The sequence below is a fragment of the Ursus americanus genome, chromosome 19 (assembly GCF_024610735.1).
Source record: "Ursus americanus isolate L20-20 chromosome 19, mUrsAme1.1.p, whole genome shotgun sequence".
NCBI classification, from domain to species: Eukaryota; Metazoa; Chordata; class Mammalia; order Carnivora; family Ursidae; genus Ursus; species Ursus americanus.
The window spans coordinates 46,870,284-46,897,761 of NC_142145.1; the positions used below are offsets into that span (position 1 = coordinate 46,870,284).

Sequence of the window (27,478 nt, forward strand, 5' to 3'; positions counted from 1 at the left end):
ACGGATTCCACGTGCTTCTGAAAGGTTGACTGCAGTTGTAACAAGTGAAAATATTTTCCTCTTCCAGGAATTGGAGGGCTTCTATGGAGATTGCTAAAAATACAGCAAGTTGCACCATAGGTTTAAATGCTATGAAAAGTCTGTGCAAGGTCCAAGAAGGGAAAAGTCAATCCCATGGGAAAGCAGGGTGTTGGGGGGAAGGCAGGGCAGGCCTTTCTGAAGATATAGTATTTGAGCTACATCTTAAACAACGAGCGGGGACCGGCCACGCTGGCAAGGGGGAGGTGGAGGAGGGCTTTCGGGCATTAGGAAGATCAGAAGCAAAGGCATCGATCCATGACATTTCACGGGCTCTACACTCATATCTATTACTGTCTAACAAAGGACGCACAACTTTAGTGGCTTAAAACAACACACATTTTTTACCTCACGGTGTCTGCGGGGCAGAATCTGGACACGGCTTAGCAGGGTCCTCACCTTCAGGGCTCTCCCAAGGCGACAGTCAAGGTGCTGGCCAGGGCAGGGGGCTCATCCGACGGCTCGTAAGAGGACTCCATTTCCAAGCTCACATGGTTGTGAGCAGATCGCCGTTCTTCAAGGGTTGCTGGCCGGAGGGCCTTGGTCTAGCTGGCTGGAGGCTGCCTGGAGCTCCCTGCCAAGTGGTCCTCTTCAACACGGCTACCGGCCTCGCTGAAGCATGCGAGTCAGAGAGGCACCAGTCTGCCAGCAGGACCGAAGTGACATCCCATTGCCTTCGTCACACTCTGTTACAAACAAGTTGCTAGGTCAGCCCACACTCAAGGAGAGAGGATTCTACAGGGACGTGACTTGCCGGAGGTGGAGAGCCTTCGGGACCCCTGCGAGTCAGCCCCCCCACAGTCCGCTTGGAGAGTTGCAGGCAGTCTCAGGCTCTGGTGGCGGTGCAGCCACAAGGGAGGTGGAGGCAGGGGGCGCAGACCACGAGGGGCTTCATAAACCAGGTCAGAGGACTGGGGCGTCGTCGTGTAAACGGTGGGATCCCTTCATTTCTTTTAATGCATCTTTTGGTTTGGTTTGTTTCCTCAAAATCACTCCAGCTTCGGGGCGCCTGGGTGGCACAGTGGTTAAGTGTCAGCCTTCAGCTCAGGGCGTGATCCCAGCATTACGGGATCGAGCCCCGCATCAGGCTCCTCCGCTATGAGCCTGCTTCTTCCTCTCCCACTCCCCCTGCTTGTGTTCCCTCTCTCATTGGCTGTCTCTATCTCTGTCGAATAAATAAATAAAATCTTTACCAAAAAAAAAATAATAATTCCAGCTTCTTCAGTGCCCTAAATTCCCCGTTACCCTTACACACCCCACACCGTCAGGTCCCGTCTCCTTCCCACGAGTCCCCCCTCTATCGGTAGTGGCACATCCGTCATGCAGACACACCCAAGTAAGACTTAAAACAGACGCAGCTGAGATCTTTGAAATCCCCAGACCCCCAAACAGGGGACACCCCCAAATCCATCACCGTGACTTTGGCAAGAAGTTGTTCTCAGCTGTCCGAAAACCCAGAATGGATGAGGGGAGGAGGGGGAGGAGGTCAGGCAAGGACTGTTAGGCCTCCTGGGACCCAACCCTCTCCTCCGGGTTCTGAGTTGCTCCCAGTCGTGGTGGGGCCACCAGGCCTCAGTCAATCCAAATCTATCATCAACCCCACTATTCAGAGAGAGGCCCCAGAAAAGCCAGCACTTCCCAAGCCATAACCAACTTTCCCGGAGGAAATGGCCTAATGTCATGACCCCTCATCGCTGGAAATGTCACTTGATTATGGTTGTTACAATGATGACTGCTCTTTCTTTTCATCGAAGTTGAAGAATGTCCACAGTTCTGGCTTTCAGAGGTTTTTACTGGCTTTTTACCTTGATCATTTTCCTGCACGTGTGCGAGTGTGTTCTTGCAAAGCTCATTTCTCTGTGCTTAATAAAGCATTTTATGGGCTACTTTTTTGGCAGGAAGTCCCCGTCCTCCACCCTTTGGTCTGTGGACCCTGCGTGTACAGAGTGAACACTGAGTAAGCATTACCCTTCCAAACACCACTGGCCACGTCCAAAATATAACCTCCGACGTCCATTTGGAAGCCCTGGGGGTCTCTTCCTATGATCTTAGATCCCTCTGGCTTTGGTCCTTGCCCCACCCATGATTAATCTCCCAGGGAAAGGAATAAAAGCCGTGATAATTCCTGGATTTGATGATTTCCATCCAAGCACTTCTCGCGATCACACTCACTGGTCACCGTGCATCCATTTGGAGAATCTCTTACAAAGGGATCGTGACAGCATTCCAAATGCAACAGCTTTGATCTCTCGGCCAGAAGACATCTGCTCGCCTGTTATGACATTTTTACCTTCTAGGTTTAAGCCAGAATTGTCCCCCTGCTCCCCAAGCATGTCCCCTGCCGGAGTATCATTCCTTCCCTGTTTCCTTGGCTTCGTGTTATCACCTTCTCCTTCCAAAACGTTTGCCTCATCCCTCCATGAAATATTTTACCTCGGACAGAGAAATTCTGCAGCTGACAGGCGACTGTATTGTCTTTGAAGTGTGCTGGCTCTAGGCTGAGTCTCTGGCCGGAGGAACAACTTACTGGAATTACTTAGAAGTCTCCTTTCCTTTGTTTCCTTCTCTGTGCTTATTCACGGAGGAGAATGTCAGTGACCATCGGGAGGGAAGGCACCAGAAGTCCGTTCTCTCTGTGAATCAGCGAAGGATGCATTTTTGCCCTTCCTCCCCTCCCACAAAAAGTCACGATATTGAACGAAGTCTCTCTTCCCCTAATGTTCTCCATTTCCCAGCCTCATCGCCTCCTGTTCCTAATCCCCGGTGTCGCCCCTGCTTGGGAAAAGTCCTGACATTTACCTCAGGTGTAATGCACCCACCAAGAGCAGCCTGACCTGAATCTCCCCTCATAGAAACAATTCCTTTGGGCCTCACCTGCGTGCCTGCTCCCTTTGCAAAATAGGAAGACAGGCATGGGCCTCCGTGGGTGACAAGGAGATTTGTTTAACTGCTTCAGAATTATTATTTGCATGTAGAAGAGCTTGGAACAAAAGCCCCTGTGTGTGTGTAAAAATGCCACGGGATTAAGCCTTTGTTTAGATCCCTTCTAAAAAGAAGTGTGACCGTGCACATAGCGAGAGCACCTGGGAGCTAAATGAGCTATCAAATGCCCTAATAGACTTGGCGAACAAACGTAACCTGGCACACGGCCCCCATTCTCAGTACTCTGGTCACTCATGCTACACGACGGGACCTCCTTTCGCCGCGTGCTGCACCTTTGTCTCCAGAAACGGGTCTGCAGCCAGACCTGCGGGCGGGACCGGGGAGGCGATCAAGGGAGTGGGACCACACGAGAACGGAGTCCGTGGGTGCCCAGTGCCCGGCACGCTCAAGAAAACGTTTCTCAATAAGTCATTCGGGCTACCGAGACTATGACCTGCCAGTCATCGAGGCAGGATGAATAAAACCAGAGTCAAGGTCGAAGAAATGGCCAGACCACACAGGCGTTGTGGACACACATATGCCCATCGGACAAAAGTATTTATTTATAAAGAAATAACAAAGACCACACTCCAGAGGGTTGTTTCAGCTACAAGGAGCGAGGGAAGGGAATGGGGAGGAGAACATGGGTTTGTGTGAGTTACTGCCAGTATTCTGCTTCTGGGGTTCACCGGCAGCTTCATATTTGGTTGTTACAGAGGGAATAAACAGCAAAGCCACGCGTGAACTGAAAGTGGTAATGAACGATCATTCATCTGATTCTGTGCACTGCGGGGATATACTATCAAGTAATTCTCCAGGGGCTAAAATTTTTATTATTCTGAAATAATTGTCTCTATCACTTGTACTTAAAGGAAACCCAAGTTAATACCTGCTTAACTGAGAAATTCTCTCCCAAGTTTTTGGTGGATTTGCTCCCCAGCAGTAGGGGAGGTACGGCTACTGTTTCTAGTCCCTTCCACACGATGCACTGAGCAGCACGTGGGTCATGGCGTCTGGACCACAGGGTCAAGTTCAGAGAGACTGGACCCGACAGTGCTGGGCAGGGTGCCCATGACAGCAAGCCTGAACAAGACCCAGATGCCTTGGCAACCCTGGCTCTCACTGACATCCCCCAGTGATGTTGGGAGTCAGACAGACCCAAGGTCAAGTCCCAGGTCTGCTGCCACCCATGAGCTGACCTAAGGTAAATCCCTTAGCCTGCCTGAGCCTCAGTTTCTCAAATGGCGACTGGTGAGTTTTAGATCCCCAAGGCTGCCATAACAAAGGACCACAAATGAGGTGGCTTAACACAACAGAAATCTATCCTCGCATGGTTCTAGGGGCTAAAAAGTTTGGCAGGGCCATGTTCCCTCTGAAGGCTCTAGGAAGGACCATCCCTGGCCTCTTCCAGCTCCTGGTGGAATGTCAGAAATGCCTTGGCATTCTTTGACTTGTGGCTATACCGCTCTTATCTCTGTCTTCATGGTCACGTGGCATTCTCCCTGTGGGTCTGTCTTCTCATGGCCCTCCTGTAAGGACACCGGTCACTGGATTTAGGGCCCACCCTGATCCAGTAGAGCCGCATCTTAACTAATTACATCTGCAAAGACACTTTTTTCCCAAAGAGGGTCACATTTTGAGGTTTGGGATAGATGTGAATTTCAGAGGCATACTATTCAACCCAGTACCCGGAGATGAGGCTGTAGAACCAAAAGGACTACTATACGAATTAAGTTAAATAGTATGAAGCACCTGGCACATATCGGCATTCATCATCGTCACCCATCATGTCAGGGAAACGAGTCTATTTCTGAAAACACTTCACCGTGTTAGCTAAGGAGACCACGAGTGCAACTGTCAAACAGGCCTGGGTTCAGATCTTGGCTGGGCAACCCCTGGCGAATTACCTAGCGTCTCTGAGCCTTTGCTTCCTTATCCACACTCGTGGAGATATATATACACATATATATCCAACATTTAAATGCCATTTACTATATTCCAGGCACTGTGCTAAGAGATTCACAAATCTTAATCAGTCATCAGAACAACCCTGTGAGGTAGGTAGTATCTATTTTACAGTCAAGGAAATGAAATCTGCAGGTATTTAATACAGTTGGCTAAGGTCACACAGGAAGTAAGTGATGGAACCAGAATTCAAACCCAGGCAGTCTGGTTCCAGAGTTCCTCTAAGATTAGAAAAGGCTTAAATAAAACGGTCCGCCAGTGCTTAGAACATATGAAGCAGTCCATAAATGGTGGGAGAGTGACTATGCTCCGACTTCCAAACCTTTCCCCTTTGCTGACCTCAGGATTGCCTTTCCTCTTTCTCTCAGTTCAGTTACCCTGTTGACATGAAACCAGAGCCAAGTTTCCATGTTTAAATGTTCAGACTGCTCAAGTTCCACTCAGTTTCCTGGGGTATCTTGTCCTCTTTTTTATCTTGTTCTTACTCTCTCCAGTGTCCTGTGACCATGGTGACTGGAAGGGTCACAGAACGGGAGGGTACAGTGGTTCTCTCTCTGGCAACTGGTAAACTGTGGCTCTTTTTTGCTGGGGTGGGGACAGAGCGAAGCCACAGACTGGAAGACATATTTCAGGGATATCCACTCAAGAGGGACAACTCACCAATACAAGAACCTGGGCGCTGTCCTTGGCATAAAGCTCCTCGAGAGATCCATCATGGAACAAGACCTCCCTTCGATTTAGGAAAGCCGCCACAGAAAATTCTCCCATGGAGCATGTGAATCCATGATGGTGTCCGAGGAAGGTGAAGTCAGCTAACTCCTGAGCTTCTACCCCGGGCGAAGTGGGTTCCCAGGCAGGGTGCCCCTGCTAGCACCCTGCCCTGCCCTACTCTGGGCAGGGGACATTCACACAGTGCTCGTCCAGTTTTATGGGACTTGGCACCAACCCCCACCTCCTGCTAACAGGTGCAATAGGAGGAGCAGAACCCCACCCCCCAAGCCGGGTTCTCCTCCTGCCTTTCTTGCTCTTGCCGGAATCCTCCCATGGACATGGCATCTGTCACAGAAATTTGGCCACTAAGGCAGTGTGCACCCCCATACCCGCGACGGGAGAACTAGGTAGCTCCAGTTACAACTCAAGCAACTTCCCGGCAAGCCTGTTCACCCTCCCCAAAGGTAACATGAGGACAGGCTTTCTCCAAGAGGTGGAGTGAGGGACAGCCCGTGGCAGATTGCGAAGCAAACCGTTAGCTGCTGCTGCTCCGCCCTTCCCCTTTTGGGGCCCCCCTCCCAGGCCCCGATCCCCTTAAACAGCACTGCCGTCCCTCCTTTCTGCCTCACGAGACATACCTTTCCTCACCCCAGACTTTTGCCGGCCCCTGTCATTTTGATAGTAGTGGACGTTATTCAGGAAGGAATGCCAACCCTGCGCGCGGGCTGCACGTCCCAGGTGAGCTCCACCGAAGAGGGAGCTGGGGGGGGGGGAGTCTGGAGGCAGGTGCTGAATTTCCTGCTGCTCCCCCGTGGGCTGCTACGATGTACGATGTACGATGTACGCAGAGTTTACGCGGGACGCTGTGAGCTGAGGGTGGGGGCGTGGCCTCTAGCAACTGTTCCTAAGCCCGTGGAAACACAGTCACAGAAGTAATCAAGTCCGTGCTGGGAGCCATGGGGAAGCTGGGCATGCAATCTCATCCCATGCGGGCCCAGGCTCCAAGAAGAGGTCAGGACTCAGTTCACTCACCCTTCACGAGCTCCCCAGCATGTGCCCGCCCCCTGCAAACAGCTCTCCCTGGTCCCCCTTGCCCAGCCCTGACCCCAGCCACCCCCTGCGCAACCCGCTGGAGTCCTTAGGACTGGGCTGCGGGGGTGAAACAGGTGAAGGGGATGAAGCAGTACAAGTTCCAGTTATAAAATAAATAAGACATGAGAAAAGCACTGCAGAAGGAATCCCTTCTACCATATCGTAGTAAGTTTGTACGGTGACAGATGGTGACTGCACTTATCGTGGCGAGCATTTTGTCATGCATGGAGTTGTCGAATCACCCTGTTGTACACCAGAAACGAATAGAATATATTGTATGTCAACTGTACTTCAATTAAAAAAAAAAAAAAAAGACTGGGCTGTCAGGGACAGAGCTCCACTTAGCCCATACGTTTTAACAGAGCTTCGGGGCTCCTGAGGATTGAAATGAATGGTACCCTCTGGGAAGCGTAAATTATAACCAGTTTTTTTCCTATCTGTACTCACTTTGCCTGCCTTTCACTTCTGTCTGAAATGCATGGAAAATCTCAGACTCTTCCTCGCCTGATGCCCTCGTCCTGTTTGTTGCTATATTATGAAAGCAGTTAAAAAAAAAACAAATATATATATTAGTTCTCTATTCCAAGTTCCCCACATAAGTGGGATTGTGCAATATTTGAGTGTGTGTGTGTGTGTGTGTGTGTGTATAAATTCCACTTACATGAGGTGCCTGGAATAGTCAGATTCGTAGAAGGGAGGTTGCCAGGGGCTGCGGAGAAGGAATGGGGGGTGACAGTGTTTAATGGGAACAGAGTTTCAGTTTGGGAAGATGAAAAAATCCGGACATGGATGGCGGCGATGGTTGTACAACATCGCAAATACACTTAATACCACTGAACTGTGCACTTGAAATGGCTAAAACGGTGACTTTCACATATGTGTATTTTACCACCAGTCTAGCAAATGTGTATTAATTATATGCTTTCACACAACTCTTATTTCGATATGTAACTAATTTCAGACAGTTTCCATTTTACTTTTGATCTCTCTCCTCCTTTTTCATACTGTGTGCCTTGGCTCGGGCCTTTTATCTCCTAACTATTTCCTGGATTTGGTTTTTACAGAACCAAAAGGAATACCACTCCAGAAAAAAACAAAAACACCATGGCCCTCCCTTCTTTCCGTATCCCCCACAGCCAGTCACCCTCTTCTCAGTTGCTTTTAGGCGGAAAGCTTTCCTAGTTAAAGAGCAAGTCTGATTTTCAGTGGTACATTTAATAATTCATAAATCATGAGAGGTTCAAACAGGTTCAAAGTTTAAAAGTTTAAAAGTTTTGCTAAAGCTTTAAAGTTTAAACTGTCAGAGGCTTTGACAAAAAACTTTTCCTGTCTGGAATATTTAAGATTGTTGTGCCATATTATATTCAGGACTCTATTATATCCTCCTCTCCCAAAATGTTTCTCCTAAGAAAATCCAGGCGCCGTTGGCTTCACGCAATTTTCCTTTGTGGCCCTGAGGCCCCCGGGGTCCCGGCCAGAGGGCCGGCAGGTACAGGGAGCCGGCCGGGGGAGGGGTGTGGGGGGGCTCTGACAAACCGCACTTTGGGGGAAAGCACTTAGTTGGCCAGAATCACCACCGTGTGGGGATTTCTCTTTAAAAGAATGGAAATTGAAAAACGAGATCCTGGTAAAAGTGTGTAACGAGGTCTTGGCGGAAGACAGTGAGTCGTGCATAATTTGCTATTTCAAAATCTGGAAGCAGAGAGGCCAAATCTTCCGCTGGCCTCCAGCTGACCTCTAATTTTTCAGGCATAATTACTGTATTTGCATGTGCAATTGAGTGTGGTGTCAGCCCCCCACGCCAAAGCACTTTTTGGAGTTTACTGGGACAAGAACAAACACAGTCCTTCCCACTGCAGACTCTGCCCAAGCAAGCGTAGAACATGGAGGTCATGCCTGACAGTCTGGCCTTGGACCCTGACGCCGCATATACTATGTTGTTTTGATAACGTCACTCCATTTCTCAGAAACCTTCCGTGGCTCCCACTGGCCTTTCAGGTCAGACCCAAGGATTTAGTCATGAACTTTCAGTGCCATTACGCCTCACGTCAGATCCTCACTGCGGATGAGCAAACCAGCCCCCACCCGCCTTCCCCCACCTGCCCTGCTCACTGCCACCTCTGACCCTTTCTGTGCGCTGCTCTCCACAGCTGAGAAGGTTTTCTTTCTCCTTTTCACCAGACACTTCTTTACAATTTCTTCAGAATTCTCCTCTTCCTTATGGTTCCACAAGACATTAGCACCGGTGCCAGGAACAACTCAGCATAATCAAAATCTTTCCCTAGTTTCCAGGATTTGGTGACAGGATGTTGTTGTAAGATGGTCCCATGACACAGATGCCATCATGCTGGGCTCCCAACTTGGGTTTCTACCCCTGGACAGTGATGAGCGTGCTTTCGCAGAAACTGCCTCCTTTGATCCTGACACGCTCCCACCCACACCTTCACCTCGGTCCTGGGAGCTCTGCTGGCTTCTCCACGGCTCCTGATGAGAATACCCGACATGGACCTTCAGGACTCTCCCAGGTGGCCTCTGGTGGCATCAGAGCGTCGCCAACCCTCTCTTCTTGAATCTTCCTATTCTCTTTACATGACTTGTTTCTCCTCCTTTGTGCCTCCTTCTCCAACTGCTCGCCCCCCAGCGTGCGGCCAGCCCCCCATCATCCCCTGCTGCCCCCTGGCCAGCTCCCTTCCCTGTGGCTTCAGCTACAGCCCCTCTCCCAGTGGCCACACGCCAGCTCTCCCATGGGCCCCGCACCCCCTTTCCATCTCCCCACTGACTCCGCGAACGAGAATCTGGCAAAGTCAACCACACTTTCTTGACGGCCATCTGAGACAGAAACCAGCGGGACACTCGCCCTGCAGAGCAGCCCCCCTCCTCCAGCCTCCACGTTGCGTTGTCCTTCTGCCGATGCTCCTTTTGTGTTTCCTGTTTAGTCAAAGACCTGGTTGTGCAGAGTAGAGCTCTCCGTCGCCCCTAATGGCTTCCCCCCTCGACTTTCCCATCTGATGAAGAACCACCCCAAAGACCTCTCTGCCATCCTCTCCCTCTCCTCCATCCCACGGCTACGTCTCAGTTCAATCTGTCCTCACCTCCTGTCGTAACATCACAGTGCCCTGCTCTTGGGCTGCTCTTCTCCAGTCTTTCCCGTTTCCAATCTTTACAAGCACGGAAAAGTCACGTCGCTGCCTGGGGACCGTACCCTTTCCCAGAGCTGCAGCCCATACTCCTGGAAACACGAGGCCTTTCCCTGTCAGACACCCCCACTTGACCTTACCAGTTACATATTCCCCCACAACCCTCCTCCTCCCCTCTCTCCACTCTTGGCTCCAGCCAGACCTGCCTTCCGTCTTTTCCCAAGCAAGCGGCCTCGTTCATATCTCTGTGCCTTTGAAAATACAGTTTCTCCTCCCTGGAAGGCCTCCTCCAATTCTCTGCCTGCTGAGCCCCCATGTATCCATTGGGCCCAGCTCACTTCCACCATGAAGTCCTCTGGGATTGCCATCAGCAGGGAGATACTCCCGCACACAGCCCCTCCATTGGTCATGCGTGTCTGACCTGTGGGACTCTGGGCTGCTTATCTCCGATCCCTCAGCACCTAATACACTGTCTGGCAAAGCAGGGGCCGATCTCTCTTCTGAAGGAACGAAATCCTGTGGCACCAGGTAATATCTCTGGATAACTAAGTGCACTCAGCACGGGAAAGCACCGTCTCTGATTCATAATCTTCGCTCCTCTCCGGTTGCACCCTGATAGAATTTTTACTATTCCTGACCGGGGAGTGTGAACTATTGGAGAGAAAAGAGAAACATTCTCATTTAGAGGAATCCTTTCTCCCCAGCAGACTCATGTACCTTCCTCTGTGGGTTGTAAAATCCATTTCTCCAGTGGCACGCCTTTTAGGTACCACATGTGACATTCCGGTTTCTACCAGAGGGGGTGTAAATCATTTTATGCTAAATCCACGCAGATATTTGTATGGCTCGTAGAGAGCTCTGTAGTTAAGCCTCTGTTCTGGCATGTGAATTAAGGACAGCTTAGATAAATACAGGCACTGGGATATTTGTGGGTAGTTTGCTTACATCCGCGGGGAGATGACATGGCTTAGCCTTGTACACGGCAGGCTTTGAAGTCAGACAGACCAGGGTTGAAGCCCTGGCACCATCTGATGGGACCTGGAGCACCTCACTTCAGCTCTCCTCCTCAGGTCCTCATCTGTACAATGGGAATGTGATACCTCACAGGGCTGCTGTAAAAATGAAATACGATCATGTCTTCAAAGCATTTATCACAGAGGAAGCTCTCAATCACTGCAACGGTGGGTGCTGGAGTACTAATGATTGCCACTTAATGCTAATGATGGCCTTGATCGTGAGTGCAGGAAGTGCTTTATATACTATGTATCTGTACCCACACGTGTGCACGGAAATACGTAAATATCTATACTGTGTGTCTATATGTGTATACATTTATATGTGTATATTTATATATATTGTATGTTTATATTTACCCACATATTGGCTGTAATGACATGTAATCCTTACAACAAACCGATGATATAGGAACTATGATTGTGTCCATTTCTTAGGTGAGGAAACTGAGTCAGGTTAAGTAACTTGTCCAAAGTCACACAGCCAGTAAGTAGCAGACCTTGGAATTTCAACCGAGGCCATCAATCTGGAATCCAAGTCCATGCTCTTAACAAAAGCCTCGAATCGCCTCAAGGCACTCTTCAAGTCAATAAATACTATCGTCATCACCATCATCGTCATCACCATCACCATCGTCATCTTCATCGTTGTCCAGGATGCCAGCGACTCTATTCCATATTACCAAAGCGCTCTAGGGAGCCCGGCTACTCAGACAGCTCTCCGGTGGTAACTCTGTTGCACAGACAAAACCGTATCTATCTGGCAGCGTCTGGGCCTGCCCCAAAGGTCTATCCCATGCAACACGAATACTTGGGTGGTAAGAAGTACTGTCCGGGGAGGCCTTGGGATTCCGAAAGATTGAAGCCAGGATACGAGCTGGCGCAGAGTCAGAGTGTGTGGCCCCTGGCACAACTTCATCCCATTTGCCTGTTGTCTTCCCTCGTTTAGCTGGAGAAAGAGACCAATTGAGTCCTGCCTCCCAATCAACCCCAGCCAGACTGTGGGATTTTGTAATCGCGTCTGTCTCGGATGACGGCCTGCAGAAGTCAGACGTGGAAGTGCTCGCTTGGGTTGTCCACGCATTCCACCCCCGAGCCAGGAAATGAGAACTTCTAATCCAGTGTCGCTGTTTGGTTGTACAAATCACATGTATTTATAAAATATGTAAGTGGAATTCAATGTCTCTGAATGTCATGGGCTGGTTTACCAGAAATTTCATTTAGTGTGTGTTCTTTTCTTCCCTGTCATCACCCACATTTGCTGGTGGTCCTTTTCTACCTGTTTTTCCCCCAATTCCATCTCAAAGTATATTCTTGGTCTTGACCGTATTAAGGGTCTTTGTCCTCTGTGGTCTGTGTAAATTAGGCTTTCCTGAAATATTTTTGCTTTGAATCAGGCAAGTCAGGGTGCCTGGGTAGCTCAGTGGGTTGTGTGTCCGACTCTCGATTTTGACCGAGTCCCTGCATCAGGCTCCATGCTCAGTGGGGAGTCTGCTTGAGATTCTTTCTCGCTCCCTCTGCCCCTCCCCCTGCTCATGCGGGCCCATGCTCTCTCTCTGAAATAAATAAATACATAAATCTTCAAAAAAAGGAAGGATCAGACAAGTCTGCCTTTCATTTCTGACTCTGCTTGGCATTAGGCAAGTTGCCTTCTCGAAGCCTAAGATTTACATATCTGAAATGGGTATAATGAAGGAATTGTTGTGATGAACTAACACTCCCTGAAAATTAACACACATTGGTCCCTGTGCTCAGTGCTTCTCCCAAGCTTGCAGACAAAACTGCTGAATAAAGGAAGAGATTATAATGTCCTATTTGGCACCGAGCCTCTTTCTAGGAGGCACATCTCGACCCTGATGGAAGGGAACAAAGACCATCTCATCAGTCAGACCTCTACACACAGCACTAGACGTTGTCTGTTTCATCCTCACAGAACCCTGCAAGGAAGCTATTGTTCCCAGTCCTGTTTTACAAAAGAGGAACTGAAGGCAAGAGAGTTGCTTGCCCAAGGTCACCCAGTGAACAAAAGAGGGGTACACGTAATTAGCATGTGCTAAAGCAATATTAAACAGTAGCAATAACAATAACACTTAGCGGTGGTTGAGGCGGCTGTGTGCCAAGCACTGTTCATTTTGTCCTCCTATCAACTCTATGAGCTAGATAGTATTACTAAGCCTGTTTTACAAATGTGTAGATACAGGGGAAAGGGTGCTTAGTGACTTGCTGAAGGTCACATGGTTGGTAAGCTGACAGAGCCAGACCTTGGAACTGTTCCGAATTCAGAACCAGAACCTGTCCTATGCTGTCTCTTTAAAAATGAAATAATTAGGGGCACCTGGTTGGCTCAGTCAGTTAAGTGACTGAGTCTTGATTTCTGCTCAGGTCGTGAGATCAAGCCCTGCACTGGCCTCCATACTCACCGTGGAGTCTGCTTGACCCTCTCCCTCTGCTCCTCCCCCTGCTCGCTCACTCTCTCTCTCAAATACATAAATAAATAAATACAATCTTTTAAAATGAAATAATTAAATATGCATAGAAGGGTTTAGCCCAGTGCCTGTGCACGCACCACACACGGACGTACACACACACACACACACACACACACACACAATTATTGTCATTGTTACCACCAGTAAAATGATAGTCAGATTTTTATATTGTTCTGCTTTTCCAGGCATCTCCACTCATCCATAAGATGTGAACTTCCAGCATGAGTCTGAGTGGACAGGAGCCCATATTCTCGGATTCATTTGATTTTCACTCTTCTTAACTGCCTTCTGCAGACGTCAACAGCAAGACCCCTGTCCTAACCCAGGTTTGTTACCACCCTGAGTCTTCTTTTCCAGAAGCCCTTCTGCTAACCTGATCCTGAAAATCACTTTTCTTCCTACAACAGCTCTGCATTAGTTTTTCATTGCTATAGACAAACAAATTACACCAAATACGGTGGCTTGAGACACACTTTTATTATCTCCCAGTTTCTGGGTTCTCTGCTCAGGGTCTTGCTAGGCTGCAGTCAAGGTGTTGGCAGGGTGGCGTTCCTTCTGGAGCTCGGAGTCCTCGTCCCAGCTCATGTGGTTGTGGGCAGAACTCAGTTCCTTGTGGTTATGGGACTGAGGGCCGCTGGTCTCTTCCTGGCTGTTAGCTCGAGGCTGCCCCCAGGTCGTAGAGGCCCCCAGTGGCTCCCAGCTTTCTGGCTCTCTGCACAGGAAACCCACATCCCAGCAGCTCGCTTCTCTAAGGCCGGCAGGAGGATCTCTCACTCTGGCCTGCTAAGATGGAGTCTTAGAGAATGAAACGTAACTGTGAAAATGATGTCCCATCACCTTTACCATATTCTACCGGTTAGAAGCAAGTCGCAGGTCTCACCCACATTCGAGAAGAGGGAATTACACAAGGCAGGTCTTTGAGGATCACCTTACGGTGGGTCCACCACAAGTTCCTTGCCAGCTCGCCTCAATTTCCTCTTCATTCCCAAAGAGGACCATTTCATCTTCGTTTGCATCTCCGCACCAAAATACTTTCTTACTGCGTCTGTAAAATTCTAGGACTAACTCTTCCTCTTCCTCCCATGCCTGTATAGAGGTAGGGTCCAAGCCAAGACCTCTCCTTTTCTCTCCATTTCACCCAAGACCATAGTCTCTTCACTTTTAACATCTTTATTGGTATGTAACTTACATGCCATAGCAACAAAGTGTACCATTCCGTGTATATTTATATTTTAGTTATATCATCACCATAACATAAATTCTAGAACATTTTTCATCATCCCAAAAAGAAACTTCCTATCTTGAGCAGTCACCACACCCCTTCTCCTCCCCACTCAGCCCACATAACAGCTCATCTATTTGTTGTCTTTATAGATTTGCCTGTTGGACATTTCGCATAAAGGGAACTCTCCAGAAGGCGGTCTTCTATGACCAACTGCTTTCACTGAGCGTAAGTCTGTAAGGTTCCAAGGCTCCTCTGTATTGTGGTATAAATGTGGCTATACGGGTGTTTAGAATGCTGTAGACAAAACAGCCAGGAAATGAAGGATTTTAACTTATACAAATAGAGTGAAGAGTGAGGGTCTTTATTCATTTCACAACTTTTTATGAGAACTTACGGTGAATTTTCAACTCACTAGAATAAATCAGAAGCCAAACTCGTCTCTCTAACATGTGAATTGTGTTTTAGAGGGGAAAAAACATTAACCAATATTCTTTGCTTTTAGTTATACGGAGTTGAATTATTTTTTCAAATGGGGCAGGGGTTGTTCTGAGAGCCGACACGTGCCCAGCCTGCGGAACGGGCTGGCTCACAAGCCCATTAAGAGAACTCAGGGGAGGGGCAGGCTTTTCCGTGGGGGCCGTGGGGGCCGTGGGGGCCGGTGTTCCCTGTCTTGACATCAGCCCCAGGGATCCCATTCTGCAGCGATGCGCTCACAAATGTATGCGCCAAGCCTGGAGGAATTTTACTGCGACTTAGCCATTTTTCATTTGCCCAGAGGTCAGCGTTTGAATATCAAAACCACTTCTGATTCAGACAAGCTGAGGAATGATGAAACGAACCGGTTTCTGTCAGCAGGAGTGAACCTCGATGTGGGAACTTCGGACGTTCCACAAAAAAGGCCAGTTCAAGACTCCTTAAAGCTAAGAGGTGTCCGTCACATCAGCTGAAGAAAACAGTCAGATAATGAAACATTCGCCACAAATGTAACATTATTAGTGTTTCCAAACATTCCTCCGGGATAAGCAAGACTCTTGCTCAAGATTTTCAGACAGGGCCCCACGATTTCAAACTCCAGTCGTGGAGCAAGGCCAGCGTCTCGGCCATGGGACCAGCCCCTCCCACGGCCAGCAGCCCGGGCCTCCCGTCACCAGCCACGGGCTACCTTGCAGCAGGGCCGTCCTCGGGAGCAGGCCTAGGGTGGCCTCGGGAAGATTCCTCACTCCTAAGGCCCTCTTCCACCTGGCCTGATGATCTGAAATTCCACCCTTAGAAATTTATGTCTTCGCTGCAGGGCAAACACTCCTGGGAGAAGAAACACACCTTTTATCAGCCATCTACACCTCGGTGCAAATGTGTTTATCAGAGCCTCTGCCAAAGAGTCTGTTTTAGAGGAGAGAAGCGAAAGGAACAAAGAACAAAAAAAAAAAAAAAAAAGCCTGAGGGTGAAGAAAGGGAACCAAAAGACCCAAAAGGACAGAGAAAGATGAGAAGGGGCACCAAAGGCACCCACACTCGGCCTCTTCCCAGGAGGCCGGCCTGAGAGGATGGGCAGCTCACCGAGACGTGTTAGGATACAAGGGGGGACAAGGGGTGCCGAGTCATTGCCGAGAGCGGGCAGAAGTCAGCCCTGCACCTCTGGCTGTAAGCGTAGGCTTGAGGGCCTGGCCCCTGGCTTGTCTGGGTGCCCGTCTCCTCTCAGAGCGACCGTCGCGGGAGGAACAGCGCTGCTCGGACAGAGGAGGAAGCCGACACCTGTCCTACCAGTCATCGGCAGCGCTTTGTCCCGCTTCCCTACACTGCAAGAGCCTCAGACCCACTTAATCACACACCGCCTTCGGCGCTGAAAGTGAGCGGTGTTTGTCTAACAGAACGCGCTCCTGCCCCGCGGGGGTGGGGAGCCGTGCCCGGCACTCACGCCGAGCTGCAGTCTCGGACCTACCAGCAGCAAGGTGAACCCCAAGCCTGGCGAGATGACTCCTCGCTTATATAACACGATGATTTCACAACGCTCACAAGGGATCACAACTCAGAGCTGTCCAGTTCCACGGGACGTCAGGGAATTCTAGGAAGAGTTGTTTCGGAATCAATTAACTGCATTCACAAAAATCCTCTTGGCTTCCTATAGCCGGTATTACTCCAGAGAACCGCAATCCATAGCCAGGCCTCTCTGATGAGCCCAAATTTCCCAAACGTACAGTCCGTGTAGGTGACGGGTGACACATTCCCACACAGTCGGACTGTCGGTGCCTGTAGACCAAGCCTGGGTTGTTGAGCAAGAACGGTGAATCGAGGGACATCTGTGACATCAGCCCTAGATATGGCCATAGCCACACCTTCATTTTTAAGATACAGGTGTTTAGATGGTTCTTTTTTGAAAAAAGACGTGAAGGGGCTGAGCCCTAGGCACGGCAGTGAAGGATTTACATAGGATGGACCCAAGTAATTTCACCCGCTGAAAACACAACGAGCCTGGAAGAAGAAGTTCCAACTCTCTCTAATTTGCCTGACATCCAAGTCTCATTGCGGAGCATGAAGCCTTCTGGACTTTGAGGAGGAAAATGTCTACCTCAAGAATTACAGCGCTAAAAGATCTTCCTTGTAAGTGAATATTTTTGAACTGTAACACCCATCATAAACCGCTCCACATGTTTTAGCTGCTCCGAGAGCCCAGCTGTGCCTCAAGCATGCAAGCGAGACCTTGCTCATCCTTCCAAATGCCATGACAAGCCTGTTGACGGTTCTCTTTTCTTTTCTTTTTTTTTCTTTTACCCTGCTAGGGCTTTATTTTTTTTAACTTTTTTTTTTTTTTTGGTTAAAAAGATTGGAGAATTTAGTTGTATCTTTCATCTTAGAGAAGACTGGTTCTGAAATGCTTTTTAAACTGTGTTTGTGGCATCCGAAAGTTCCCTACCTCCCACACTCCGGTCTAATGTTTGGAAGAATACATCATGGCTGGTTTGATGTAGAGCCAACACCGAGAACACAATGCAAGGGAGGGTAACCATATTTCACTCCACAGTGGAGTCAAAGTTTTTCCTTAGACATGGTTTTAGCATAAAGTAAATTGTATTTCCAGGATTGCGGCCAAACACAACAATACAAATAATGATGACCAAAAACAGCAAAATGCGGGTGAACCAGAAGTGATGATATTTCATAAGGAAATCCCATAAATGTTCTTAATATGCTCTGGATTTACTTGAAGCTTAATTAATTAAACCAGATTGGCAAAGTCCCAACATATAAAACTGTACTCTAAAGAGAATTCTATAGAAACTCAATAAGAATACAAATAAGGATTTAACACTTCTTAATGCAAATGATGAGATGTATTTCAACAGTGATTCTCAAAATGCAATCAGAAGTCTTTTTTTTTTTTTTTTTTTTTTTGGCACTGGCTAAATACTTAAGAGTGACTATTTTCCAGACTCTCTCAATTACTCCATTTCTGGATTATAAGAATTTCTAGCAAATCATTAACACATCAGCATCGAATTTCTCATAAAGCATCCATATGAATTTGCCTCCCTACTATTCTTCAGCTGAATGGGGAGTTGGGAGAAGAAGGAACACTTGGTCATACAGGAATTTTGCTAGGTGCTTTGTGATTTTCTCAGGTAATCCCCAAAACGACACCGTAAGATGGGTAGTATGATCTCTACTTCACAGATAAAGAAATTTAAGTTCGAGTTCAAACGTACTGTAAGTTTCAGAAGTGGGAAGGAAACCAGTTGGGGCTTTAGAAGAGTATTGCTCCATGCATGACTTCCCATTAGTCAAGAAATTCACGTGAAGGCACTGACACAGTTTAAAACTACTACGGACTCCCGAGCTGCGCTCCCCAGACAGCGGAGCTACTCGGACCCCGAACCACGAGGGTCTCAGCCTTCCATCTGTCCTGGTGCAGTGTTTCACCAAAATCAGGGACTATAGTACTATAATAGGATATTAAGTCACTGGATCAAAAATGAATCTTTTTCACTTCTGGTTTTTTTTTTTTAATGGAAGTAAAATTCACGTAACACAGACTATTGTAACCATTTTAAAGTGTACAAGTTGGTGGCTTCTAGTACATTCACAGCACTCTGCAAACAGCTCTTCTCTTTCAATGCTTCAGACTGTGTCAAGTAGAAAGTCTCAGTTTGGTGCTGCTGTATCTTTAATAACTGTAATATTTGATAATCTCCTTTCTAAGAAAAAAGGGAAAGCAAGCTGCTAGCCCTTGGCAAACAAGCATACAACTAGAATTCAAACTGGTGCTTCATTTGTATTTATTTTTTATTCACCTTGAATTTCTATTTGTGCAGCAACAAAATTTTTTTATTAAAAAAAAAACATTTAAGGGGCACCTGGGTGGCTCCATCAGTTAAGCTCCTGACTTTTTTTTTTTTTAAGATTTTATTTATTTATTTGACAGAGATAAAGACAGCCAGCGAGAGAGGGAACACAAACAAGCAGGGGGAGTGGGAGAGGAAGAAGCAGGCTCATAGCAGGGGAGACTGATGTGGGGCTCGATCCCATAACTCCAGGATCACGCCCTGAGCCGAAGGCAGACGCTTAACTGCTATGCCACCCAAGCGCCCCAAGCTCCTGACTCTTGACTTTGGCTCAGGTCATGATCTCAGCATCCTGAGACCCCATGTCGAGGTCCGTGCTGGGGGTGGAGTCTGCTTTAGATTCTCTCTCCCCGTGCCCCTTCCCCCCTCTTGCATGTGCTCTCTCTCTCCCTCTCTGAAAAAAGAAATACATCCTTAAGTAAAATGATGAATTGATTTAAAGAAAAATTTAGGTAAATATAGCATTGGTGGCACATACATATAGCCAAAAAAATCACAAAGGGAGGACATGCATGGCTGAAGTTCAGACCCACCCTCCTGGATGTCAAATGGGAAGGGACAAGGGAGCAAGACCAGGTCATGGGCGTTTAGGAGGAGGAAACCGAGCAGAATGAAATAATCCATCAAAATGTCATAGGGATGAGGGGCTAGGACTTGGGAAGGTAGACTCTCATGATGATTCTAGAATGTGCCTCTTCTTTCCTGTCCAAAGTACACTGGCCCGGCCTGCCTTCCACCACGGTTCTAAAGGCTTGGAGGTCCTGAGGTGTCTCCACTCTCTGAGTTACAGAAAAGTACCCCGTCCCCGCAGGAGCACATCCACTGGCAGACTGGCCAGAGAACCAAGAGCACAACGCTCTGAGAGCTATCTCAAGGCCAAGGGCCAAGCTGGAAAGAAGCTCAGAGGCAGGCCAAGGGAGAGGAAAGAGCAGGCCAGAGCTTAGCAACTACAAGCTGCAATGCAAAGAAATGTTCAGTCTCAGGGCACCTGCCTTCGGCTCAGCTCATGATCTCAGGGTCCTCGGGTGAGTCCTGCTTTGGCTCCACGCTCAGCAGGGAGTCTGCTTCTCCCTCTCCCTCTGCCCCTCCCCCAAACTTGTACTCACGCTCTCTCCCCCATAAATAAATAGAATCTTAAAAAAAAAAAAAAGGAATAAGAAATGTTCAATCTCCCAGACTGCCATAAAGGAAGGAGGGAAAGAAGAGAGGAGGGGCAGGAACTTGGAAGGTGATCTCTAAATGGAGCGCTTGTCCTCTTGGCCTCAGGCTTTCCGATGAAGGCTTGTGGTTAGAGCAGCGGTGTGGGAGAGCACATGTGTAATGAGTTGTATCCCCTCCCATGGATCTGCTTGCAGGGCCCATTTGTGCAAAGAACTGATGGCATGCCTCAGAAGTGAGGCTTTGCTGCTGGACAAGCCTTCTCCACCTACAAATCTGTTTCTAATGATTCACCATTTGTAAATGGAACTCCCATCCCTGGCTCTTCATTAGTAAGAGGTTATCAAAAAGAAAAATGGGGCACCCATCTGGAGATAAAAATCTCTGATGCCTAACAGATTGTCAGGAAGATTTCCAGCTCACCAGATTTGGAGACAATGCGTACACACACACACACACACACACGAGTCCAGAGATAGTCCTAGCTAGAAAATTCATCTGCTCTAGGTACCCAACATATGTTAGACTATCTACTACATAAAATGGAAAGTTCCTCCTTTTAAAATGCAAATATATATGAAAGAAACAACACATGAAGCCATCAGTCCTGTACAAATTGGTCGAACACAGTGTAAGGCGATGCCTTCTCCTAGCATCTTCGAGAGATCACATCAACTGAGGAAAAGGAGAGTTTGACCCATAGAAATTGCATATCCCTCCAGTTACTGTCACATTTCTGTGTTTTCCTTCTTGCAAAATTTCTCTTAAGAATTGTTCATTGTCCTGTGTGCACCATATCTCCTGAACTTGCTCCCACCTGGCAAAGTCACCAGTGACTTCACATTGTCAAATCCAAGGGCCACTTTTCTGTCTTCCTCTTTCTTGACTCTCGGCAGCACTTGACACAGTTGAACCCTCTCGTCTGAAACACTTTCTTATCTTGGCTTCTGTAATACTAACTCTTCTGATTCTCATCCAACCTCAGAGGCCACTCCTTCTCAATCTCCTTCCCCTCTGGGCTACTTTCTGCAAGGAAGAGAGCCCCAGAGCCACACCTTGGCTCTTTTCTCATTCTGGGTGATTCCGTCTAGTCCTAAGACATTGAACCCCATGCCGAGGCTCACAACTCCACATTTCTACCTCTGGTCCTGACCCCTCTCCTGAGTTCTAGACTCAAATATCCACCTATCTACTTGATATCTTTAATTGTGTGTCTAATAGGCATTTCAGATTTAATCTGTCCTGAATAGAACTTTGATTTCTGCTCCCATATTTCTTCTTCTGTCTGCCCCTTCTCAATAATGGCATCCAACATTGGGGCACCCAGGTGGTTCAGTCGGTTAAATGTCCAACTCTTGATCTCAGCTCAGGTCTTGATTTCAGGGTCATGAGCTCAAGCCCCGCATTGGGCTCCACACTGGGCATGGAGACTACTAAAAAAAAAAAAAAAAAAAAAAGAATAATGGCATCAACATCCAACCAGTGGCTAAAATAAAAGCATCATATCGCGCCAAGACTAGCTGGTCTCCCTACTTCTGTTCCTCTATTCAAAATTCTCCAATGGCTTTCCATCTCAAAACTGGATCTCAGTCCTAATCTTAGCCTGTGATTTGCCCACCCACCTACCTCTCTATGACCTCGTCTCCTCCCACTTCCTCTCTGTTCACTCCCCTCCCACCACAGTGCCTACCGCTGCCCCTCCAACATGCCACGTGTGTTTCCACCCCAAAGCCTCTGCACTCACTGTTCCCTCTTCCTGGAGCACCCTTGCCTCAGATACCCCATGGTTTACTTCCTCACTTCTTTGCTCAAATATCATCCAATCAAGGAGGATTCCCCTGATTATCTTATCTAAACTGGCCATCCGTGTCACTCTTTATCCCCTCACAATGCTTTGCTTTCTTTCACTATCCCCACCTGACATACGCTGTTTATTACCATCTGTTTCTCTCCACTATGGCGTAAGGTTTGGGGGCACCTGCATGGCTCAGCTGGTTAAGCGTCTGCCTTCAGCTCAGGCCATGATCCCAGGGTCCTGGGATTGAATTCTCCATCAGGCTCCCTGCTGAGCGGGGAGTCTGCTTCTCCCTCTGCCCCTCTCCCTGGCTTGTGTGCGCTCTTGCTCTCTCTCAAAAATTAATTTAAAAAATCTTAAAAAAAAAAAAAGAGTGTAAGGTTTAGAAGAGCAGGGACTTGACCTGTTTTATTCACTACTCTGTCCCCCAAGCCTAGAAGAGTGCCTGGCACATAGCCAGCGTTAAATCAATATTTGTTAATTCTCTAATAAATCTTTATTCCTCTTTTCCCCAACTCCTTGTGTTCAATCCATCAGAAAAATCATTCTTTCATCTCAATCCCAAATACATCCAATTCTATCCTAGTTTAAGCCACCACCATCTCTTGCTGGGACTACTGCTTCCCAGCCTGATTGGCCTCCCTGTTTTCTCTCTAAAGCCCGTTCTCCAAATTGCACCCAGTGATTTTTAATAAAACACAAACCAGGCCCCTTGTTTAAAACCCGTTAGTGATCTTTGAATAAAGTACAAACCTTTAACCCAGATCAAAAGGCCATGCACGACCTGGCACTATCACCCGGTCCTTGCTCATGAAGCTTCTGTCACACGCGTCTTCCACTGCCTTGCACACTGAGTTTGTTCCTGCCCCAGGGATTTTGAATGTACCTTCTGTGCACACAGCTGTTCCCCAGACAGCCACATGGCTGGTGCCTTCCCTCTACCCAAGTCTCAACTTAAGTGTCACCTAAAAGAGAGAAGCTCCCTGGTCACCCAGTCACTCTCTTTCAGGTTTTTGCTGTGTTTTATTTTCTTCGTAGAACTCATAAGCATACTGTTCATTCACGTGTAGATCTTTTTATCTGCCTTCCCCAGTAAAATATTCTGCCTTGTCCAGCATGTTACTCCTAGTATACTACATAAATATTATTATTATTTGCACATGGGTAGTTACTCATCAACTTTTTGTTAAACAGAATTACATCTGGTAGCTTTAGGAAATTTTTCTTAAACAGGTAATTTTTTTTAAGTAAAACTATTCTATCTTGAGATTAAATTAAAGACATCATTATTTATATTAGTCAAGCTAATAATGTTAACAAACAACACCACACCCTCAGGGATTTAAATTAAACAAAGTAGGTTTTGCATTCATTTCACTATTTAATAAAGATGTTACGTGGGCGGCAATCTACACAATGATTCTAGGACCCAGGTTCCTTCCGTCTTGTGGCTCTACCGTACTCGACCTTCAAGGCCTCCGCTGGATTTTCTTCATCTCACTCGTCAGCATGCAAAGAGAAAGAGCAAGCCAAGGATCTCCTCAGGGGTTGGGGGCCAGGCCCAGAGGTGGAAGACATCACTTTTACCCGAATTCCATGGACCAAAACTAATCATAGAGCTCCCGCTTAACCACAAGGAAGGCTGGGAAGAAGATTAGGACCGGCGAGCCTCTGCTGCACGGTCGTATGTTCTGCAGAGAGCGCCATGACTTCAAGTCATCTTCCACATGAGTGAGTTTGCTCATCACCGGTTAGGCACTTGGGGTTCACAGCACTGACAAATGGTCAACCTCAGCAGACAAGTGAGACCAAAAAGCAATGTGGTTGCTGGCCCTATCAGAGCAGATGAACATGAAACTCTGCCCAAACAGTCCTTAGTCCCCTCAGCATGTACCTTCGTGTTTTTAGCATTCCCTCTTAGGACTACCATATTTGGGCCTCAATTCTCGCCATCACACCAGCCCAAACTTCCAGTCTTCAACAGCTAACTTGAGCCTCTGGATTTCAAGGCCTAGTTTCTTGCTGAGACAAATAGATTTTGAAAGCCACGGTTTTACGGTAACTCGTTTTTCCTGGTAGTTTCTTCCTTTCAGCTTATCTTAGACTGACCCTAACTACTCTTGTTTGGTTACACACAACGTCTTATCATGGATCTTAAGATACAGGATATTTTATCCAGTATCATGGGAAACAGACTACACCAATCAATTATAAATAGCTCAGCCAGGGTGGGAACAAATTCAAACAGATAGCTATCCTTTGTTCTAAAGGAGTGTATTTGAAGATATTCAAATGTTTTGTGAATTAAATCCAGTGAGGGTAAGCCACAGATCTCAGGAAGGACATTTTTACTTTCTACGTTCCTTTCCTTTAATATCATCCCCCTTGGGCTTAGTCTGTGATCTGCATCTCATAACTGTTTCACTTAAGTATGGAAATTACAAGGCCATAAAGATAAGAAATGAAGGTATACTGAAAAACAATGTAGAACTTTAGGAATAAAATGAAAAGATTCAAACCCTAACCCCAATCCAAGAACAAGTAGGAGGACATTACAGCAAAACATTGTGAAATAAATGTGTTGTGTCTTAGGTGGTTCTGATTTTGTGGACTTAATAAAATTAAATACCAAATTACATCCAGCTAGACCCATCTAGGAACAAAAAGCAGATAAAATAGACTAGTTGAGGAGAGAAGAGATATACAAGTAAGACAAATACATAACAACCTTAAAGCAACCTTCGATTCATTGGCAGTAATTTGATAAATGCAGACCATAGTCAGAAATATTACATGTAAAGGACAGATCACTGTAGAATGGGGTGGGAATGGGCAGCCTTCGGGGTACTGAAGGAAAAGCATCATGTGGACTGGGGGAGCAGAGGAGAGGAGGTTCTCCAGGGAGGGCAGAGCGTAGGCAAAGATGTGAAGATGGAAACGTGGATAAAAGAGACGAGGACGTGAAGAAAACCGGCTTGCTGAAGCGGGGCACATGTAGGGGGTTGCTGTGTGGGAGAAAATGGAAAAATACGACTTAGGGAGCAAGACTCACTGTTAACAAGCTAAGGAGTCCAGATCTGAAGTGATCAGAAATAAGGCAACAGTGTAGGGTCTTCATCAGGGGCAAGAGACGATGAGAGCAATGACGAGCCTGGCAGTAGCATGTGGGGTAAACTGAGAGGGAAGAGACCAGTGAAGAGGCTGCTGGAGTAATTTCTATGGGACTTGATAGGGGCTTGGCTCCGAGAGGTGGCACTGAAACTGAGACCTGGGGACAAATCCAAGAGACTCTGCAGAGAAAGGAAAGATGCTTGCAAATGACTGCGTACACGGAGCGAAGGAGAAGGAATGAATGAAAAGCCTGGGCCCAGGGCATGGTGGTGGCACCGAGCAAGAGGAATTAATGAAGCGTATGAAGCATCCTTTGGGATAAATCTTGTAATATTTATTACCGACTTAGTCATCATGGAAATTTCTTTTTAATTTCTAATTCTAAGACACATGGTTAAAATTAAGGTTAATATTCTTGTTGGCTTTAGTTTCAGATAGCTTTGAAATTCACAAAGTTGGGGGGATTTTGAGCATACACATCAAAATAGTATGTAGCTGCCAGATGATGTTTTCATTTATAACAAAATAGCAGAACAGCACTACATGTAATCAAAACATCTTCTACTAGGGGAGGCAATCAGGGCTCGAAATCACAATGGGTCTTGAATAAGCGTAGCTGGTATGAGACAGCTAGTTGGTCTTTTAGGTATCGTGTAAACTTTTACCTGACATTTTCTGCCCTATAGTTACTTCCTTAGTAAGTACAAAGAAGCGCAAACTGATGCCAAAACCCAGAGAAAGAGACACTCCACCCAGAGGAAGGTAGACACCAGGAAAGATGTTAAAAGCCTGGTGAAAAGTAAAGCATGCACATTTCAGGAAAAAAGAAATGTCTGTATGTGAAATGAATGTAAACATGAAGATCTGCCAGGAGCAAATGGGAGGGAAAGGCAGAAGAATGAGCAAAACTTCCCCACCCATGAGCAGAGGATTTAGGAGAAAGTTGTGGTAAACAGAAGTGAACTGGAGATCCAAAACTTAGAAATGTGTGACTCACATGAAATAAAATATTTAGCAGTGAGACTTTAGCCTTTGACACCATCAAAAGTAGAATCTTTTCACAAACTCGTGAGCCTCCAGTTTACTAGAAAAGTGCGACTTTCAGTGCCTGAACCAAGATGGCGTGACTCCTAGTTCTGTGCGGGGTGGGAGAGAGCCAATGGGAAAACAGGTAAGTTCCTCGCTAAGAGAATTATGTTCCCAAAGGCAAGACTGTTGAATTAAATAGTTCCCAACCAGTAATCCCACTTCTGGGTATGTATCCGAAGGAGATAAAGACAGGATCTTGAAGAATATCTGCACTCCCATGTTCACTGAAGAATTATTCACAATAGCCAAGACAGGGAAACAACCTACGTGTCTGTGCACAGGTGAATGAAAAAGGAAGATGTGAGGTGATAGATAGAGAGAGAGAGAGATAGAGAGAGAGAGATAATGGAATATCATTCGGCCATGAGAAGGAAGGAAATCCTGCCTTTGCAACAACATGGATGGACCTTAAGGGCATAATGCTAGGTGAAATAAGTCAGACACAAAAAGACAAATACTGTAAAATGTCACTTATATGCAGAATTTAAAAATGCCAAACTCATAGAAATAGAAGCAGAGTGTTGTTGTTACCAGGGAGGGGTGGGGAGTGTGAGAAATGGGGAGATGTTGGTCAAAGGGTATAAACTTCCAGTTACAGGATGAGTAAATTCTTAGGATCTAATGTATAGCATGGCAATTATAATTAATAATACCGTATTATATGCTTGAAAGTTGCTAAGAGAGTAAATCTTAAATGTTTTCACCACAAAAAGAAGAAAAAATACTAAGTATGTGGTGTGATGGAGGTGCTAACACTATCGTGGTAGTCATTTCACAGTATAAAGTGTATCAGATCAATACATAATACCCCTTAAGCTTACATAATACTAGATGTCAATTATATCTCAATGAAGCTAGGAAATAAATAAAATAAAATAAAAATAAAATAAAATAAAAATAAAATAAAATATTCCCAAAACTTGGATGCTTAGAAGACATTATAAACGGAGGGAGTTGGGAATTCCTTTGGAATTCTGGTATATATCAAGGATTTCTAATTGATCTCCAATACCTAATCTTCCCTTCTTGCTCAGCAACAATTTCCAAATGTTAGCGGGGCACATGGCTGCCTAAAATAAAAGCTCTATTTCTTAGCACCCGTTGCCACAGAGGTATATCCATCTGACTAAGTTTTGGTCAATAGATTTTAAGAGGAAATGGTACGTGTAACTTAGAAAATGTCCTTAACAGAAGGGAGCCTACCCTATTCCTGTGTCTTTCCTACTCCTGCTGGTCACTGACATGTAATGGGACGGCTGAGATTTTAGAGAAGCCGACTCAGGCCTCAGTGTGAAAGCCACACGCTGAGGACCGTGACCCAAGAATCAAGGAGCTCGGGTCCCTGATGATAATGGA

General features: G+C 46.8%; 1 protein-coding gene across 1 annotated transcript in view; it reads right to left on the reverse strand.

Annotated features, from left to right (window-relative positions):
• Window positions 1-18,035: 18,035 nt before the first annotated feature.
• Window positions 18,036-27,478, reverse strand: part of GATA6 (GATA binding protein 6) — a 137,799-nt gene continuing 128,356 nt past the window's right edge. Inside the window, exon 7 of the mRNA XM_087869929.1 lies at window positions 18,036-21,560. Coding sequence (XP_087726055.1) covers window positions 21,558-21,560 — 3 coding nt within the window. The 3' untranslated portion in view covers window positions 18,036-21,557. The remainder of the gene's footprint in view (window positions 21,561-27,478) is intronic.